This window comes from Elephantulus edwardii, unplaced genomic scaffold, assembly GCF_000299155.1.
Source record: "Elephantulus edwardii isolate Elephantulus edwardi_28Jun2011 unplaced genomic scaffold, EleEdw1.0 scaffold00134, whole genome shotgun sequence".
Classification (NCBI taxonomy): domain Eukaryota; kingdom Metazoa; phylum Chordata; class Mammalia; order Macroscelidea; family Macroscelididae; genus Elephantulus; species Elephantulus edwardii.
In genome coordinates, this window is record NW_006399884.1 from 3,658,802 (window position 1) to 3,680,462 (window position 21,661).

Below are 21,661 nucleotides of genomic sequence, written 5' to 3' on the forward strand. Positions count from 1 at the left end.
TTCACATTGAGACAGACTAGGAAGAAGGATTGGCCATCCACTTCTGAAATAGCAGGCCTCTGAAAACCCTATGTACAACAGAACACATTTAGATAACAGAAATGGCAAAGGAGGTTGAGTTTTCAAGCATGGAAAATGAGACTAGTATTGTTATATCTGGAGCAACATTCTTCCACTTTGTTCATCACTCTTTGTCAATGTACTATATGAGGTAACCTTGGTTTGCTATGATCCTGAACCTTGTACCATGGGGATATCAAATACCAGGATGGTTTCCCATTTTGGACAGTGTTTGGTAGAGCTCCCAGTTGTAAGACAGGTTTCGGAGCAGTAGTGGCACCCACTTCCTAAACCACATGCTTCTGGAAACTCTATGAACTTCGAGAAACAATGTTAGCTATGGAAAGTCACTAGGTCTTTTTTTTCATAGAGTCTGTGTGAGTCGACCTTGACTCAATAGCAATCAACAATAAAACATAAGCAGATATGTCTGAGAATGAACAGTGTGAGGAAAAAAAAAATAAATGGCCTAGTAATTCTTAAATGAATGAAGTCCTCTGATACCCTTGTTCATAGGGTTGTTATGAGTCCTAGTTGACTTGACAGCACTTAACAGCAACAATAAGAAGTCACAGTTGGGAATTTGAGTGGGGTCTCCACATGTGCCCACCCAGACAGCTGGAATCTGAGTGAGGTCCTTGCCCACCTGGTGAGAATCTGTGTGCCTGCCCACCCAGAAAGAGTCTGCATATGTGCCTGCTCTGTGCACATGTCTTCACACTCTGCCTTACATCTCTTCATGTCCAGTCAACTAACTGCTCTTAATTTGTCGTGCCTTGACTGTCTGACTTACTGCAACAATTATCTGACAGAAGAGGCTGCTTTCACAGGCCCTGAACTGAAACTTCCCTGAGAAGTTCAGAGAGAAACCCAGAGGCAGGTAGCTGCCCCACCCTATTCTAGAGCAGTGACTTCAGATCAAGAACCTATCATGGCCCTAGGCATGAAAAACTCTATGATAGCAATGTTACATAAGAAGCAGGCTAATTCACATCCTACACAAGCTCAAATCAAGATATCACTCCTAAAAAGCATCAATGGATTTCATAAGTCAGAAAGTCTAATGGAACTTTCTGACACAGAAGTCAAAAGAATAATGGCTGAATATTTTCAATGATTGAAAGACAAACTTGAAGAATTACAGGACACTGCAAGCAAAAATCAGGAAGAGCTTTAAAAAACTATCCAAAACAATGCAGAAAAACAAATGAGGCATTAGAGACTCTGGGAAAACAAGAAATCGATCCTAAAGATATACAGTTTGAGTCTACCAGCTGCTTCACTGAAGAAGGATGAGCAATCTCCTGTGAGATTTACTGCCTCTGAAAATCTGCTTGAGGGTCAGCTATGGGTTGCTTCTGGTTTGATTGTACTCAACAACATTCATAAAAGTAGTTGAATGACAATATGATGGGTTAGGGAGAAATGGGCAAAGGAAATGGGAAAGATTCAGTGTGGGAAAATTATGTCTATGAACTTTGTAAGTTAACCAGTATAACAAACATTTTATGTATGTATGTATGTATGTATGTATGTATGTATGTATGTATGTATGTATGTATTTATTAAAAAGTAGTTCGATGACTGACTGATAATCTTCCTTCCCATATTTCTGTCAAGTGTTGGGGTCAAAATTCTACTGGCCGTGTGAGTGTATAGGAATAATTTTCCCTTTATTTGGACCCTAAAAGGATTTGTGCAAGATTACAATGATTCTTAATTAAATATTTAGAATCATTCTCTATTGAAGCACCTATATCCACAGTATAATTTTTTGGGAAGGTTGATGAGTTTTAATTCTATCTCTAGAACGGATTTAAGTACCATTTTATTTTTTAGTCTTATAAGTTTTGAGAAATTATATGTGCATGTTGGGTTTCAAGGAATTTGTTACTTTCATTTAAACTAAATGGTGTAAAGATGCTCACAACCTCCTTTTACTATGTTTCTACTTTCATCATAATTCTTTTTTGTTACCAATATCAATAATTTGTGCTTAACATTTTTCTCTGTCTTCCAATTTTGCCGTGGTTGTATCAGCCATATTTGTAATTGAACCAATATTTGGCTTTAAAAATTTATTGTAGAAATAGATAGATAACTAGTAAAACTTCAAACAGGCACTTGGTTTTGTTGGTGGTGTTGGTGCTTTTAAATGAAAGTTTTGCAATTGTTCCTGGCAGAGAATTATTCTGATAGAAATCAGATTCTTACCTATTAGCCAGAAATCCTCCCATGTCAAAGTCTGACAAAAATAAATTTTGCTTCTGCTTATCCACTTCCTAAATAACATGCCTCCAGAAACTCTATGAACTTTGATAAATGTCGACAGTTGTAGAAGTACTTCAAGTTCATAGGGTCAGTATGAATAGTCCTCAACTCGAAGGCTGTCAACAACAATAATACTGTTTTATCTTTTTTATGCAATTTGAATGAAAATTTATTGTTATTCTTGTTATTTTTATGTGCCATCGAATGGCCTATGACACATAGAAATCCTATGTACAACAGCTCTGAAGTCTTCCCTGTCTTGAGCTAGTCTTACTAATTTCAACACACCTACCCTTATTGCTCCAGTAACTGTATCAATTCATCTCATTCAAAGTTGTCTTCTCTTGTGCTGCCCCTCCACCATTCTGAGCAGGATTGTCATTCTTGAAGAACCAGTTTCTCCTGGTCATATGCCCAAAGTATGTGAGATGGAGCTTCAAAATTCTAGCCTCCAAGGAGAAACTTGGTTTCTCCCTCTCCAAGACCTATTTGTTTTCTTGGCAGTCCATAAATGTTCAAGGCTCTTCACCAGCACCACAATTTGACGACATCAATTCTTTTTCTGTCATCCTTAGTCATTGTCCAGCTCTATGATGCATAGCAAGTACTTGCAAAGACCATGGCCAGAATTAGGTGCATCCTAGTCTCTAGACTGACATCGTTGCTGCTCAGTACTCCAGAGAGGTCCCTGAAAGCAGATTTTCCCAATGCAATTTATCTTTTGATTTCCTGACTTCTGGTGCTAAGAGTGTTGATTGCGGAACTGAGCAAGCTGTAATTGTTAACAACCTCAGTCTCTTCTCCATCCATCATGGTGCTGCTAATCAACACATTGGTGAGAATCTTTGTCTTCTTAATGTTGAGCTTCAATCCATATTGAAGACCACAGTCCTAGACCTTCTGTAGCAAATGCTTCAGGTCCTCTTCAGTTTCAGCAAGCAAGGTTGTGTTACCTTCATAAGGAAGGTTGTTGATGAGTCTTCCTGCATTTCTGATGCCACAAATCAATTTTCCATTCAACAATTCATATACATTTTGTTTCAAGGCTCTGGTTTGGATTTCTCTTCTCATTTCTTTCTTTGGTGCTTTGTTGCCACTTGTTCCTCTTTCCTACCTAAACTGTTCTAATAAACTTTGCTTATGAGCCAAAGTTGCTCTTTGGGTACCATATGGTTGATTTTTCTGAGGATCGTATTGCTCTGTGGTGTAATTATTCACTTTACAGACTGAAAGTTGTTTTCTCATCACTGGTTTCCGTTCTAAGCTGCTAATACTGTAATCTAGTAGTATGTATTGATTCAACCTACAACAGAGATATTGATTCAACTCATTGCTATTTAAGTAGTAAGAATTTAGAAACACCAATATTATTTTCCATAATATTTTTAAATGGATTATTGTTTCTTTTTTGTTATGTACCATTGAGTCTCTTATTGAGACTTACAGTGATCCTATGTACAACAGCCCTGAACCCTGCTCTATGTTGAACCAACTTTATTGTCTCTGACACACCTATCCCCATTACCCCAATCACTGAGTCAATCTATCTTTCTCTCTTGCACTGTCCTTTCACCCTTCCCAGAGTGATCCTTCCCCAAGGAGTGGTCCTTCCTTGTAACGTGACAAAAGTATGTCAGATGAAGCTTCAAAATCCCTGCCTCAAAGCTACTATTATCTTTGTCTTCATAATGCAGCATTATGTGTATACATGCTTGAATGTGTTTTTCAAATATATAGTTGCACAACTTAAAATATTTTTAATAATTTATTGCTGTTTTCATGTGTTACGTTGTTGTGACTCATAGCAACCCTATGTACAATGACCATAGACCCTGCTCTGTCCTGTGCCAACTTTACTGTCTCTGACACACCTACCCTCATTATACCAGTCACTGTGTCAATCCATCTCATCAATGGTTTCCTTCTCTTTCTCTGTCCCTCCACCCTTTCAAGCATGATGTTCCTCTCCAGGGACTGGTCTTTCCCTACAACATGCTCAAAGTATGTCAGACAAAGCCTCAGAATACTTGCCTCCAAGGAGCATTATGGCTTCACCCCCTCTAGGATGAAACGTTTTGTTCTCCTAGAAATCCATAGTATATTCAACACTCTTCTCCAGCACCAAAGCTTAAAGGCATCAATTCTCTTTCTATCATCCTTAGTCATTGTCCAGCTCTCTGACACATAACAAGAATTGCAAAGACTATGACCTGATATATGAGGTCTCCAGACTGACATAATTGCTCTTCAGTACTCTGGAGGGGTTCCTGACAACAGACTTTCCCAATGCAATTTGTCTCTTGATTTCCTTGCTGCTGGTACCAAGAGTGTTGATTGTGGAGCCAAGCAAACTAAAGCTGTTTACAATTTCAATCTCTTCACTGTCTATCATGATGCTGCCAATTGGCACAGTGGTGAGAATCTTTGTTTTCTTGATGTTCAGCTTCAAACTGTATTGAAGGCTGCAGTTCTTGATTTTCTGCAGCAAGCACTCCAGGTCTTCCTCAGTTTCAGCAAACAGGGTTGTGTCATCTGCATAATACAGATGAATCTTCCACTTCCTGATGTCACATTCCTCCTCATACAGCCCAGCCTCCTGGATGATCTGTTCTGCATACAGATTGAAAATTTATGGAGACAGAATACATCTCTGGGATACACCCTTCCTGATTTTGAACCACGCAGTGTCTTCTTGGTCTGTTCTGATGACTGCCTCCTGGTCCAAGTATAAGTTTTGCATAAGCACAATCAAATGTTCTGGGATTCCCATTCTTCTCAGTGTCAGCCACAGTTTGTTGTGATCCACACATTCAGATTCCTTTGCATTTAAGAACTTACCTGGGAAAATATTTGGCTGAGTAGGCCTAAACATTCATCATTTGGGGGAGAGGGGTGCCCCAAAACCCTTCTTTTTCGTTTTGAGTGTGTATGTATACAAGTTGCTGTTGCAAGAAAATGAACACTGTTGTTGACATTGACTTTGATGAGACAATCTCTGCTTCACAGTTGTGTACACCAGCACTTTAAAACAATTCTCACTTTTACACTGGACTCTTCTCATTATTGAAAAATATTTCTGATTGGTACTGGGTCATGGAATTATGTTGTTGTGTGCTATCATAACAGATCATAACCTACAGTGTGCTATTTTCATAATCTCTCACATGCTTTATTGCATTGTAACTTTTATTTTCATTGTGCCAGACCATCTCATTGAAGATCTTTCTCTCTCTCTCTGACTCCACCTTTCCCAAGATAATGTCTTTTTGCAAAGACTGGCTTCTCATGATAACATGCCCAAAGTCCGTGAGATGGAGTTTCACCCTCCTTACCTCTGAGGAGCGCCCTGCTTGCATTTACTTCCAGACAGATTTGCTTGTTCTTGTGGTAGTCCATGGGATATCTTGGCCAGTAGTACCATTCAAAGGCATCAATAATAGACAAGTTGTGTCAGGACATTCTGCCTAGTAGCATCATAATATCTTAAAAAGAACAAACCTTACTAGTTAACAATACTTTAATGCTGAGAAGAATTTGTGTGTGTGTGTATCATATATTTTATATTGTTTACTCACAAAGTTTCTATGTATTATGTTTCCCACTATTCTCATTCATATAATGTTTCATGCAATCATTCTCATGCATTATATTTGGTAAGATCAATCACAATTGGATCTTGATCACTATTACCCAGTCTTTTTAGATCCCTGCTGGATTCTTCCCATTTCCTTCAACCCCTCTCTCTATCCACAAAACTGTGCAATGCTGTGGCTTCACCCATATTCATCTTCAACCCTCTGTTCCCACCCCTTAATCCCTTGGGTCTCCATAAATGTTTTCCTAGTTATCTTTCTATTTTTACAATAGTGGTCTTATGCAGTATTTGTTCTTATAAGACTGAGTTAATTTTCTCAGCATGATGCTCTCCAGTCTCTCCCAAGTTATGTAATATTTTTTTGAAATTGTTACTACATAGTATTCCATTGTGTGAAGGCACCACAATTTCTCAATCCATTCAGTTATAGTTGGACGTTTGGGCTGTTTCCATGATCTTGTGATGGAGAATAATGCTGCTATGAACATTGGTTCACAAATCTTTGTTTGTGTCTCAGTTCTAATTCCCTTGGGGTAGCTGGGTCATATGGAGTGACTATATTAAACTTTTTGAAGAATAGCCAAATTGTCTTCCGGACTGGTTATAACCATTTTAGAGGTCCACTAACAGTGTAGGAGATTACTTACCTCTCCATATTCACTCCAGCACTTATAGGTGGCTGCCTTGCTAATTTGCACTACTACTAGGGGGAGATGACATTGCATCGTGGTTTTGAGTTCTTGTACAATTCTTGAGTACAATTCTTTTAGTTCTTGTTGCAGTTCTTTCTTTCTTCCATCTATTGCATTTTCTTCCATAGTTGTGCAAGTTCCTCTTATCAGTATATTACTTCTGGCTCCATATCTCTAGTTTACTTTTTAAGTGGTTTCCATTGTTTCTTCCACCATTTTCACCATCTTCCATAATTGTTCAAATAACACAATATATTTCTGCTAGTTCTCTACCTCTAAGGTATTCCTTTTACTTTTGGCTTCCATTGTTTCTTCCAACATTTATACTTTTTTTTCATAGCTGTTTGAATGTCTCCATATCATCATATGTCATCTACTTTTTAAATTTTTTTAAATATTTTTTATTTTTATTTTTTTTATCATCTAATTCTTGACTCTGAGGTATTCATTCACTCAATATTCTTTGCTTTTTATGGAGAAAGCTTAATTTGTTTTCTTGAATTGTTTGAAGCTACCTGCTGCTTTCTCAATATTATGAGAAGTTTTCCTTGATAAGTGTTAGGCCATTTTTATTGGGTCTGCATAAGTTCTTGATAATTCTTATCTTTATGGTTTTTATTGATTAGTTGTCAAGTTAAAATGTTCAATCCATGAGGTTAGCCACTCACTTTACTGAAAGTCCTTGCTGGGAAAATTTGACTTTTCTAAGATCCTTCTGATGTCAGTCTGGAGACGAAAGTGTGCCTGATATAGGCCATGGTCTTTGCAATTATTTGCTATGCTTCAGAAAGCTGAACAATGACTAGGGATGATAATAGAAAGAGAATTGATGCCTTTGATCTGTGGTGCTGGAGAAGAGTATTGAATATACCATGGACTGCTAGCAGAACAAACAAGTTTTTCCTGGAGAGGGTGAAGCCAGGCAGCTCCTCCTTAGAGGCAAGGTTACTGAAGCTTCGTCTGACACAGTTTGGATGAGGGACATCATGCTTCGGAGGAGACAGTGCAAGAGAGGAAGACCCACAATAAGATGGATTTCGATTCAGTAATAGAGGTAAGTGTATCAGAGACAATAATATTGGCACAGGATAGAGCAGGGTTTAGGACTATCGTACAAAGGGTTGCTATGAGTCGCAGGTGACTTGATGGCACATAACAACAGCAACAACAACAAGATCCTTCAGGTTCTCTCTGTTCTGAACAGCAGCCCTCCGGGGATTTCAACTTAATGTATTCTCCTTTCCCAAACCTACCAATTGTTGCATAGAGGAAAGGAAATCTCTTAATATTAAGATTCATAGGTTCACAAATCTGATGATGGTTTGTTATGAGCCAGGATTGACTCAAAAGCAGTGGGTATGCTACCTTTGATATTAGTGTTCATCACCTATTGTTGTCTTCTATAGTTCCCTAAACCAAGACACCAAAAACAGATTCTAGCTTTATTTTCTTTTTCTCCCACTCGCCTAAATGGTGATATGTTTGTTCAATAGAAAAAATGAGGAGGTTACATTAGGTAATCCCCAAGGTCCTGGTAGTTCTGACAATAGACACTCTGCTTTTGAGAAACGTGAGATTTTGTGACATCGTACCAGTTTAAAGACTGAGTAACTGATACAAGCCACAGTGGTACATTAGGCACCTTCAGGACCCTCTGTTCATTCCACCTATGAGAAAAACTGACAGGTGCTTAAAATCTAACTCAATTTTCTCCAAGTGAATTGGCACTATCTTGAATCTGGAGATCTCAATTGCCTTTTGGAATATCAGGTAATAACTGCCATTATAGAAGTGCCAGCCAATGCAAAAGAAAGATGACACTTATTATCTGTTTCAAGAGGGCAATTCAGGTACAGACAGGGTGGATTTTGCTTGGTTAAAGTAAAGCTTGCTGGCGAAGTGTAACTCACAAACTTGGTGCCAACTGTTTTCGTTTGGCAGGTCACCAACTGTCACTCAGAAAGCTCAGCTTTGCAATTAGAGATGCTAATTGCTTTGAAGCTTATCAATCTACCCAAAGGCAAAAACAGTCATCTGATGAGTCAGATTATCATTCACATCAAACATCATTAATGTGTTGGGGTTTTTGTCCATCATAGAAAATGTATAGCTTCGAAGTCTGCAAAGGAACTTGTATTAGCAATCAAAATCTGCACTATAGGATTTCATTATATATTTACTGGGAAATAATTTCTCTTTGTCATATGTAAAATGAGAAATAATGCCTTTCAACCCTATTTCATAAAATAGTTCCACATACCAATGATAAGACCTGATGCAATATTCTAGTTTTTTAAGTAAGACCGCTGAGACCCCAAAACTCTCATCAATTTAGGAAATTTTTATTTTATTTTAATGAAACTTTACAGAGACTTTGGATATCCATTCATTCATTGTTGCATTTTTTTTCCTTGCCCAGTCCTCCCCACAATTCACTTTTCTTTTTGAAAAGTAAAAGAAAAAATTGTCATTCAATCCCTCCCCACAAGTCCACTCTACTATGCTGCCTTCGTTCTGGACTCCTGTCATAACAATAATGTCTAATCATATATCCCTTTTAAACAGTTCTCCCTCTCATCTATTTCAGTGCAATATACATTATTTATCCCATCTTTCTCAGCCTCCCCCCACCCCCTATGTCAGTCCTCTTTTATATCAGTGGCATTATGCCATATTTGTCTTTTTGTGACGGAGGTATTTCACTGAGCAGAATGTTCTCCAGGGTCACCCATTTTGTGAAGTATTTCATTAGTTCTTCTTTATTTTTTGGAGTGTTTGTTAAATTCATTTTCATGAACATTTACAGAGACTTTGGATTTCCATTCACTTGTTGTTGCGTTTTTCTCCCCGCCCAGCCCTCCCCCACCAATTCGCTCTTCTCTTTGAAAAGTAAGAGAAAAATTCTTTCATTGGTATACAATCCCCCCTCCACCCCTCCCAGTACACTCCACTATGCAGCCTTCATTCTGGACTCTTGTCATGACCAAAATACCCAATCATATATTGCTTTTAAACAGTTATCTCACTCATCTGTTTCAATGCAGTATACATTATTTATCCAATCTTTCTCAGTCTCACCCCAACCCCGATGTCAGTCCTGTTCTACAACAGTAGCACTATGCAGTATTTGTCCTTCTGTGACTGAGATATTTCACTCATTATAATGTCCTCCAGGGACACCCATTTTGAATAATAATTCATAAGTTCTTCATTTTTCAATGCAGGATAGTATTCCATTGTGTGAATATACCAGAGCTTCTCAAATTTCCAAAAAATTTTTATATTTCCAAGCAGGGATTAGAGCTATTGTGTGTAGAGTCACCATGGGTGTGTTGACTCAACAACAACAACAAAAACAACACGGTTAGTCACTGGGTCAATTCACCATGTTGAGGGTCTTCTGTTCTTTCTCTGATCCTCCATCTCTCTCAGCATCCCATCAAATAGAGTTGACTTAGAACAACTCTATGTTCTCTGGAGACTAAGGTGCACCTCGTACAGGACATGGTCTTTGCAATCACTTGATATGTATCAGAGAGCTGAACAATGACTAGGCATGACAGAAGGAGAATTGATGCCTTTGAGCTGTGGTGTTGCAAAAGAGTACTGAATACACCATGGACAGCTAGGAAAATGAGCAAGTTAATCCTGCAGAGGGTTAAACCAGACTGCTCCTTGGAGGCAAGGATTTTGAAGCTTCATCTGACGTACTTTGGACATGTTGCAAGGAGGGATCAGTCAGTCCTTGGAGAGGGATGTCATGCTTGGGAGAGTGGAGGGACAGTGCAGGAGAGGAAGACTCTGTATGAGGTGGATTGATTTAGTGACTGGGGTAATCAGGGTAGGTGTGTGGGAGACAGTGAGATTAGAACAGGATAGAGCAGGGTTTAGGGCTGTTGTACATAGGGTCTTGTTGTTGTTGTTGTTGTTGTTATATGAGGTCGAGTCATTTGTAATTCATAGAGACCCTAAACTCTGCTCTGTCCTGTGCCAATTGCACTGGCTCTGATACACTGATCTCGATTATCCCAGTCACTGAATCAATCCACCTCACAGAGGATCTTCCCTTCTTGCACCATCCTACCACCTTCCCAAGCATGATGTCCTTCTCCAAGGACCAGTCCCTCCTTACGACATGTCCAAAGTATGTTAGACGGAGCCTCAGAATCCTTGCCTCCAAGGAGCCGCCGGATTTAACTCATTCCAGGATGAATCTATTTGTTTTTCTAGCAGTCCATGGTACTCTCAACACTATTCTCCAGCACCACAGCTCAAAGGCATCAAATTCTCCTTCTATCCTCCCTAGTCATTGTCCAACTCTCTGATAGATAACAAGTGATTGCAAAGTCACAGGCAACTCGACGGCACTTAACAACAACAACATATATATACAGCAGATGGAAAAAGGATTTTTATACTCATTCTCGTATTGTTTCATTGACCATATAATGTATGGGAACATTATTTTCAATAGGAATAAAACACATTTCTCACTAAGAGATAGTACCGAATGATCGAGAAAGTGTGAGTTTTAGCGGTAAGCTAGATTGAGTTTGAAACCAGGATTCATTCCTTACTACGTTCCTTAGATATCTAGTACTGTTATTACAGAGATACCACAAGTGGATGGATTTATTGAACATATATATATTTTTTTTTCTCTTATAGATTGTTCTTAGGCACCATCCAATCCTGTACAACTCATAGCCCCCACTGACCAACAAATCTGACTCTTGCCCTATCTTCACTATCCTTATGATCTCTGTCACATTCAAGCTCATTGTGGTAGTCATAGTTTCAATCCATCTCATTGAGGGTTTTCATCTCTTTCCCTGACCCTTCATCTTCCCCAGCATGATGTCTCTCTCCAAGGACTGGTTCCTCGTGAAAATAGGTCCAAAGTAAGTGAGATAAAGTTTCACTATCCTTGCTGCTAAGAAGCGTTCTTATTGCCCTTCCTTCAAGACAGATTTATTTGTTTTAGCAGTCCATGGTATCGTTAATACTTTTCCCAACACCACATCTCAAAGGTATGGATTCTTCTTGGTCTTCCTTACTCATTATCCAACTTTCAGACACAAAGGAAGTAACTGCAAAGGCCATGACTTGGATAGATGCACTTTAGTCTTTAAACTAACATCCTTGTTCTTTAGTACTTTGGAGAGGCCCTTGATATCAGATCTCCGAATGCAACAAGATTTTTGACCATGGGTGTTTACATGTAACCAAATAAAATTAAATTATTGACTACTTCAATCTTTTTTCTATTATGATGTTGCCTTTTGGTCCACTAGTGAGGATTTTTGTTTTGTGTTCAGATGTAATCCATAGTCAAAGCTGGAGTCTTTGTTCTTCTAGTCTTCACATTTTTCAAGCAAACTTGTGTCATTTATATAACACAGGACATTGATGACTCTTCCTTACAATCCTGATGTCACATTCCTCTTCATATAGTCCAGATTCTTGAATGATATGTTCAGCATTCAGATTGAACAGGGATGGAGAAAAGATACAACCCCAATACACACCTTTCCTGATTTTAAACCATGTGGTGTTCCCTTTTGATATTTCGGACAACTGTTTATAGGTCTACATATAGTTTTACGTGAGCACAATTAAGTGTGAATGGATTCCATTCTTCTCAATTTGTTATGACCCACAGAGTCAAATGCCTTTGCATGGTCAATAAAACACAAGGAAAAAAATCTTTCTGGCATTATATGGTTTCATCCAAGATCCATCTTCCATCACCAATGAGATACTTTGGGCCAAGGCTTCTTCCTCTAAAGGAAGGTCAGTCTCCCTCTGTTTTCTCTAAAAGAAAGACCTTGTTTCCTTCAGCATCTGTAGGCCTGGAGTTCCCTGGCAATCTCCACATGTATTAACATTCTCTGGTATCTATCAATGAATTTCTTTACACAGGGAATGGAGTCCAAAAAATGTACTCCACTACTAGAAATTCTTGATGGTATCAAGGCCTCATCTCTTGGCTTCCTTTCCTTGCCTTTTATCTCTATAGAGATAAAAGGTATAATAGACCACACTCTAGAGGAACTCCCCTTATATCCAATTAGGGCTGTCATGGGATTAAGAAGTGCATTCCACCCTGAAACCTATTTTACAACTATGGTTTATAAGCCCGTAGGGAATTATTACATAGTTTTCACATTATAACATTACATACATGTATTTTGGGGGAACACAATTTCATTCACAACATTATTGTTGTTGTTATGTGCTGTTGAGTTGCTTGTGACTCATAGCGACCCTGTGTACAAGAGACCTAAATCCCGCTCTATCTTGTGCCAACCTCACTGTCTCTGACACACCTATTCCCCCACTCCAATCACTGAATCATTACATTTAATCTAGGGTCTTCCTCTCCTTAGCCGCCCCTCCACTCTCCCAAACATGTTGTCCCTCTCCAAGGACTGGTCCCTCCTTGCAACATGCCCAAAGGATATCAGATGAAGCTTCAGAATCATTGACTCCAAGGAGCAGCAGGCTTCACCTCTCCAGGACAAATTTGTTTGTTCTCCTAGCAGTCCTCAGTATATTCAACACTCTTTTCCAGCACCGCAGCTCAAAGACATCAGTTCTCTTTCTATCATCCCTAGTCACTGTCCATCCAGCTCTCTGATGCATAGCACGCAATTGCAAAGACTATGACCTGGATTAGGCGCACCTTAGTCTCCAGCCTGAAGTTGTTGCTCTTCAGTACTCTTGAAAGGTCCCTCACAGCTGACTTTGCAATTCATCTCTTGATTTCCTGGCTGCTGTTACCAAGAGTGTTGACTGTGGAGCCAAGCAAACTAAAACTGTTAACTATCTCAATCTCTTCACCATCCATACTGATGCTGCCAATTGGTCCAGTGGTGAGAAAATCTGTCTTATTGACATTCACCTTCAATCTATACTGAAGGATGCAGTCCTTGACCTTCTGCAGCAAGCACTTCAGGTCCTCCTCAGTTTCAGCAAGTACATTTGTGTCATCTGCATAACACAGGTTATTGATGAATCTTCCAACAATCTTGATGCCACATTCCTCCTCGTACAGCCCAGCATCCTGAATGATCTGTTCTGCATACAGATTGAAAAGGTATGGAAACAGAATTCATCCCTGGCGGACCCCCTTCCCAATTTTAAACTATGCAGTGTCTTCTTGCTCTTTTCTAGTGACTGCCTCTTGTTCCAAGTATAGGTTTCACATAAGCACAATCAAATGTTCTGGAATTCCCAGTCTTTTCAGAGTCAGCCATAGCTGCTTGTGATCCACACAGTCAAAAGCCTTTGCATAGTCAATGAAGCACAGATAGACATTTCTCTGGTACTCTCTGCTTTCTTCCAAGATTCATCTAACATCAGCTATAATATCCCTAGGACCACAACCTCTTCTAAATCCAGCCTGCACATCTGGCAGTTCTCTCTTGACATATTGTTTTAGTTATTTTTTTTATTATTTTCAGCAGAATCTTGCTTGCATGTGTTATTAATGATATTGCTTGATAATTTCCACACTCTGTTGGGTCACCTTTCTTTGGAATGGAAAAAAAAAACAAAACACAAAATGATCTTTTCCAGTAAGTAGGCCAGGTGGCTGTCCTCCAGATTTCTTGGCACAACTTAGTAAGCCTATCCAGGACAGCATCTGTTTGTTGAAATATGTCAATTGGCATGCCATCAACTCCTGGAGCCTTTTTTTTTTGACAATTCTTTCAGAGCAACTTAAACTTCCTCCTTTATCACCACAGGCTTTTGCTCATACATTATTTCATGAAAATCTTCTGTGTCAGCCAATTCCTTCTGATACAGTGACTCTGTGTACTCCTTCCATCTTCTTTTAATGCTTCTTGGAACATTTAACACTCTACCCAAAGCATCCTTAAGTATTGCCACTTGTGACTTGAATTTGTTTTTCAAATCCTTCAGCTTAAGAAATGCTGAGCAAGTTCAGTCCTTTTGATTTTCTGATTCCAGCTCTTTGCACATTTCATTATAGTATCTTGCTTTGTTGTCCTGAGCTGCCCTTTGAAATTTTATGTTCAGCTCTTTAATTTCTTGATTTTTTTCCCTTAGCTTTGGGTTCTCAGAGCTCTAATGCAGTATTCAGAGTGTCATCTGACATCCATCTTGGTCTTTTCTTCCTCTTCAGCCTTTGTAAAGATCTTTTGCATTCTTCGTGGATGATATTTTTTTATATCCTCCCACAGCTCATTTGGTCTATGCTCATTGGAGCTCAAGGCCTCACACCTGTTCCTGAGATGATTTTGAAATTCAAGTGGGATAGACTTAAGGTCAAATTTTGGTTTCCGTGGATTTGATTTAATTTTCTTCAACTTGAGCTTGAACTTACAAATGAGTAATTGGTGGTCAGTCCCACAGTCAGCACCTGGCCTGGTTTCACAGTTGATATTAATCTTCTTCAGCGATTCTTTCCACAAATATAATCTATTTGAATCCTATACATAAGGTCAAATTTTTGTTCCCATGGATTTGATTTCATTTTCTTTAACTTCAGCTTGAACTTGCATATGAGTAGTTGGTGGTCTGTCCCACAGTCAGCACCTGGCCTTGTTTTCACAGCTGATATTAATCTTCCCCAGTAATGTAATACTGTAATGTAAAACTTCCCACAAATGTAATACATTTGGTTTCTATGCATACCATCAGGTGAAAGCCTGCGTTTGTGTTTCTTATAGAAAGTATTTGCAAGGAATAAATCATTGAATGTGCAGAATTCTATCATTCTTTCCCCAGCTTCACTGGAGTCCATGTTTTCCAGCTACTGATCCTTCTTTCCTTTCCCCAACTTTTGCATTCCAGTCACCCATTGTTAATCAAGATGCACTGGTATCTTGATTGCATGTTGATCAATTTCTGACTATAAAATTGATAGAAATCTTCCATTTCCTCCTCTTTGGCTAGTATTTAACCTCTCTAGGAATTGATTTCTTCATGGGGAAAACAAATACATATTATTAATTAATAATAATATTGTAGTACTGGTGGAGGGACAGCACAGGAGAACAAAACCCTTGATGAAATGGATTGATTCTGTCACTGGGGTGATGGTGATGGGCGTGTTGTTGACAATAAGATTGGCAAGGGATAGAGCAGGGTTTAGGGCTGTTGTACATAGGGTCGCTATCAATCGCAAGCGACTTTACAGCACATAACAACAACACAGTACTTACTGAATATTATGTTAGATATTATTTTATTATGTTTACTATTAACTGCTAGACTCATTTTAAATTGACTCATTAAATATTTATAATGTTGAGATCTGCATCAGTAGATAGCATTAAAAAACTTTAATAATTTTCTTCCTTCTTCTTAACCACTGAAAATTTCATTTTCTTCTTCCTAAATGCTGTTGAGTCCCCAATAACTCATACACTGCTGTGTACAACAGCTCTGAACTCTGTCCTAACCTGAGCCAATCTTACCATCTTGGACACACCTGCCCCTATAATCTCAGTTACTGGTCAATCTCTTTCATCTAGCTAGGGTTTTCCTCTCTGCATTGTCCCTCCACCCTTCCAAGTATGATGTCCTTCTCTAAGGACTAGTCACTTCTGGCAATATGCCCAATGTATATGAAAGGAAGCTTCAAACTCCTTGCCTCCAATGAGCAACTTGGTTTTACCTTCTCCAGAAAAGACCTATTTGTTCTCTTGGCAGTCCATGGTATCTCCCCCCGCCCGCCCCCTTTTTTTTTTAATTCGCAACAAATATTTATTGAGAATACTAAGCACATGTTTTAAAATGTGGACTATTTTATATGGAACAATGCTTTCCATTTAAATTCAAAAGAGGATTTAAATGATGGTTACAAAACAATAAGTTCAAGAAGAATGAGTTTTAAAATAAAAATTATAGGCGAGCTCTGGTGGCCTAGTGGCAAGAAGCTGCACTGCAATCCCAGAGATGTGAGGTTCGAATCCACCAGATGCTCTGCTAAAGAAGGAGGGACAATCTCCTCCTGTAGCAGTCAGATCTGATTTGATGGAACACACATTAAAAAAAAGAAAAGTGATTAAAAAAAACTGCCGTGACAAGATGGTGGCCCCCATTGGTTGTTCTTCGGCCTTCCCCGTCAAGAGTTCATACAAGCGTCTGGGATCCATTCTCACTCTCATCTTGAAGCTCTTTTCTTCCGCCATCATTACTTCTAGGCCGTTGGATGCACAGCGATTAGCAGAGAGGCTTCGTGCCCAGAAAGGGGATCAACAGAAAGTGCCGGCAGTCCTCTGTGATAAGTTGAAAAGAAAATCTCAGGTGTCTACAAACCCTGTTCAGCGGAGGGTGAGCGAGCTGGTGTGGTTCACACGACAGCTGCAGCAAGTCCATCCCAACGTGCTTGCTAAGGCCCTGTGCCGAGGAATTCTCCACCAGGACGAGGACCTGGTGATTGTCAACAAGTCCTACAGTGTACCTGTGCATGGTGGCCCTGATGTTCAGCTCTGTATCAGTGATGTACTGCCCATCTTGGCAAAGATGCTGCATGGCCAGAAGGCAGAGCCCCTACATCTGTGTCACCGGCTGGACAAGGAGACTATGGGTCTAATGGTGTTGGCTTGGGAGAAAGAAGTAGCACATCAAGTCCAGGAGCTGTTCCAAACCCGTCAGGTGGCCAAGAAGTATTGGGCTATCACTGTGCGTGTCCCTGTGCATTCAGCAGGAGTTGTTGACATTCCCATCCTGGAGAAGGAGGTGCAAGGGCAGCAGCACCACTGCAAGATGACCCTGGCCCCACGCTACCTCATGGACAATGGGAAAATCGTGAAAGTGCGTGGCACTCAGAATGCACTTGTTGCTCTGACTCAGTACCAGGTGCTAAGCAGTACTTTCTCCTCTGCACTATTGGAACTCCTTCCTGTTACAGGAGTAAAACATCAGCTTCGAGTTCACCTGTCTTTTGGTTTAGATTGTCCAGTCCTTGGTGACCACAAGTACTCAGACCGGAATAGATTGGACCCCCAGAAATTGTCTCTTAGCATCCTAAAGAAGCTGGGGCTAAAACAGTCGAAAGCCCGACATATCCCTCTTCACCTGCATGCCCGGCAATTGATCCTGCCTGCCTCGGGGTCCAGAAAGGAGGACCTCAACTTGGTCTGCAAGCTTCCTCACTTCTTTGTGCAGTCCTTACACCGCTTGGGTTTAGAGATGCCCAGTAAAACAAGAGATGATGAAGCAGGACACCTTGGAGCATGATGAAGACAGTTTGGGCTATGAACTGTTCTGTAATGAAGAACAAAGTTGGCATTGATGACTCCATTAACTCATGGGACCCCAATTCTAGAAAAGCCAGGTGGGATCTTGATGACAGTAGAGTCAGAGATTGTAATGAAGAAGAATAGTCTCAGAAGCCAAAGGCACATGATTTTAATCCACCCAGTAAATACCCTGTGGTAAAAGGATGGGCCTTTTCTGCTTCAGAAAGCTGCTGAAGGGTAAGCTGTGAGTTGGTTCTGACTCATCAGTGCACAAAACCTGACAGGTCATTTAAGCTATGGATGAGTGAGAAATTTTCCTGCCTCAGGATTTCTAAAAATCACAGAACTAAATGGGTTAGGTCAATAATTGGAAAATAATTAAAGAGCAAAATCCATTGTTAGGAACTGTATTTCTATAAAACTTGCTCTGTCAGGAAGGCTCTTGGTGTTAGAAAGAATATGTTGACAGACATGTCATGGGATCCAGAGATGGGGCCTTATTGCTCTGTTCTTAAGTGTCTTCAACTTCTAACGACTCTGAACAACAGATCCAAAACTTGATCTATCCTATACCATCCTCATAATCTTCATCTTGCTCATTATTAAAGCCCCTATGTCAATAAAAAACATTATAGTGAGAAAGTCTAAGAAGATGTACAGCAAAACGTGATCAATTTTTTTCATTTTACTTCACTGCTCTTTGTACATGTATATATGAGTTGTACATTTTGTTTGCTTTTAATAAAGGTTAACAGAATTTGGGTTCAGTAGAAAAATCCTTCAGTGTCTTGTTCTGAACTTAATTTTGCTACTAATCACTTCCAAGTATTTTAAATACACTTGCTCAAAATCAAAGTTCATTTTGTTTGGAGCAATTCTAGTTTGAGAATCAATGGTCACATAAATGACAAAGCAAGTGGGCATAAAATGTGAGGAAAACAAATGACAAAATAACCACAAACTGTTCTACTGGCCATTACAGTATAATAAATTTACAGTTAACCACAAACATTTGTATTTTGGTCTTCAAACAGCAAACTGTTTACTTTTCTCCCAAAATAATCATGATTAACTTATAAAAATTGGCATTTACAATTTATCTCAAAACATTTCCCTCTAACAGGAAACTTAGCATTACAGAATTTCAAGATTAAAAAGTGTTTTGTTTGGTTTTTTGTTTTCTTTTAAATCCATTTTGTTGCCTTTATAAAAACAAAACAAAACAGGAGCTAGCAATCAGTCAAGAAAATCCACTCATACTTCAGGTCCTTCTCCTTCAGGAACCAATATTATTATGTTATTTCCATTGAGCAGAATCTGATCTAATTTAGTAATAATTCTTCCTTCTGGTGTGATTTCAAACTCAGTGACATTTTCCAAGACCATATTGACAAAGTCATCAAAACCTAGAAGTGTGCCAATGATTTCCTTATCACTCTTCATCACAATATGAATCCTTGATCCTATACATTTGTCCACAAGTTCTAGCGGTAGTAGTTATGATGGGTTGGTGGTAGCGTTAGCCGCCATGGCTACGCCAGAAGTCGGCAGTCATGGTATCTTAAATACTCTTCTTCAGCACCACAACTCAAAGGCATCATTTCTTCTTCTATCATCCTTAGTCCAGCTATTGTCCAACTTTCTGTTACATAGTAAGTAACTGCAAAGTAATGGCCTGGATCAGATATTCTTGCAGAGAGTCAAATATATTTTGGGGAAAATAAAGTCTCTTCATCTTTCCGTTGTGATCCTGAATAAAAGTTTGAAGTAGAGAAGGGAAAAAAGAATTGGATTTATTGTTTCCTGACTGTCACTATTTGGAGGCAAAATATTGATTTAAACTGTTTTTGCTAAGAATTATTAATTACTATACTTTGCTCTATCATTATGACACTTTCTATCCAATCTGTTTGTTTTTATGTATACACTGCTGAAGCTTTTTCACAACAGACAAAAAATATTTTTACTGAAAATCTGCCTTCTAATTAAAATACAGGTAAACTGTTGCTTTATATAGCAAATATCATAAGATTATCTTAATTTTATTTCACAGGATAAGCAAACAAACAAAAACATAGGAAGAGGAAACTAATTCTCACAGGAAATTTTTCTAAAGAAATGATAGCCTATAATCAAAACCAACATTGACTTTGCAATTAGAAAGGAATCCAGGTCAAGCATGTGAACTTGCAGTTTCAAAAGACAATCACATATATAGTTTAGAACAAATGTTAGAAATGTTTTTGACAGCTCTGTTTACCAGAGGTCTTTTCAGCCATTTTTGTAAATTATTACCTTGTTACCAAAGAATGAATGGAAGGTCAAAAGCAAATAGAGAATAGAGCTATTATTTCAGTGAGTATTCATTAATTCTGGGTATTATGGTGACCGAATATCTTTCTTTCCAAAAGTCCAGAGCACTGCTCAGACATTGTTTCCTGAAAAACTATGCTAATTTGTACTTTGGGACAAAGCTTGCACTAAGACTTATTTCACAGATGGTGCATGTGAGTTGGATAGAAGCAGTGTTACTCAGATCTAGTAGTCTTGGAGATTGCCAAAATTTCAACAATAAACTATTTGATGATGACTTCTAATTCTATATTTTTGATCAAAACCTCTCTCATGGTTTTTGGGTATATTATATTGAACATATAAAAAATCTCCTAAAAGTCTCAGAGACATTTCAAACTTAACACATCTGATATGTGCTTATATTCTGCTACCCCAAACCTGCTCTTCTTTCTTTACTCTGCTCCTTGATCAGTGATTTGATTTCCACCTGAATGTACAAGCCAGAAACTTGGCCAACATCCTTGATTCTTCCTCTAGTTCAGCATTGATCTCCAAAGACTCTCTTGTAACAATCAGTTCTACTTTCCAATTACCTTTTAATCTCATTCCTTAAACCGCAGTATTTATTTCCTGACTTCTGGATTATTGGCATAGCTTCCTAATGGGTCTCACTATCTCCAGGGTAAAGGGTAACCATCTTCCATTCCACTCACTGAACTGCTTCCACAGTGTTCTTTTTGACTAATAAACCTGATCTTACCACTAACTAAAAGTCACCCGGTGGGTCATAGTAACTTACAGTATGAAAACTGAAACTCCTGAGTACAGCAGCATCCAACAGCGTTGGTCTGGCTCCTGGACGTTTCATCTGTAACCTAAGACTGTCCTCTTTGAATTTCTCACAGTTTGGCTTCCTGCAGTGCTCTCTAGTATTTCCATGGCTTGTGTGTTCCATGCCTGGAACAGCTTTCGTGTTTGTCCTTTACTTATCTGAGCAGCAATTCAGGTGGCATCTGCTCCAGGCTAATTTCCCAAACCTCTCTGTCCATACTCCAAAGAAATCTGATGCATGCCTCTTATAGATTTTATTTCATTGTATTATAAATCATTATATGTTTTTATTTGATCTCTTCCAGTCAGTTGGCCAGCTGGCTGTCCTCCAGATTTCCTGGCACAAATTAGTGAGCACAATCAGGGCAGCATCTGTCTGTTGAAATAAATCAATTGGTATGCTGTCACCTCCTGGAGTCTTGTTTTTTGTCAATTCCTTCCTAGCAACTTGAACTTCCTCCTTCATCACCATAGGCTCTTGCTCATATGTTATTTCTTGAAATTCCTCTGTGTCAGCCAATTTCTTCTGATACAGTGACTCTGTGTACTCCTTCCATCTTCTTTTGATACTTCCTGGATCATTCAACATTCTACCCAAACTCTCTTTAAGTATTGCCACCCGTGGCTTGAATTTGTTTTCCAACTCCTTCAGCTTAAGAAACACTGATTGTCTGACTCCAGCTCTCTGCATATTTCAT

General features: G+C 39.0%; 1 protein-coding gene and 1 pseudogene across 1 annotated transcript; one reads left to right on the top strand and one right to left on the bottom strand.

Annotated features, from left to right (window-relative positions):
• The first annotated feature begins 16,680 nt into the window (after positions 1-16,680).
• LOC102845340 (RNA pseudouridylate synthase domain-containing protein 4-like) lies at positions 16,681-17,835 on the top strand. The gene has a single exon (XM_006894080.1). The coding sequence runs from the start codon at positions 16,681-16,683 to the stop codon at positions 17,833-17,835; it is 1,155 nt and encodes a 384-aa protein (XP_006894142.1).
• Positions 17,836-19,091: 1,256 nt separating this feature from the next.
• Positions 19,092-19,367, bottom strand: LOC102867468 (annotated as a pseudogene).
• Positions 19,368-21,661: the final 2,294 nt, after the last annotated feature.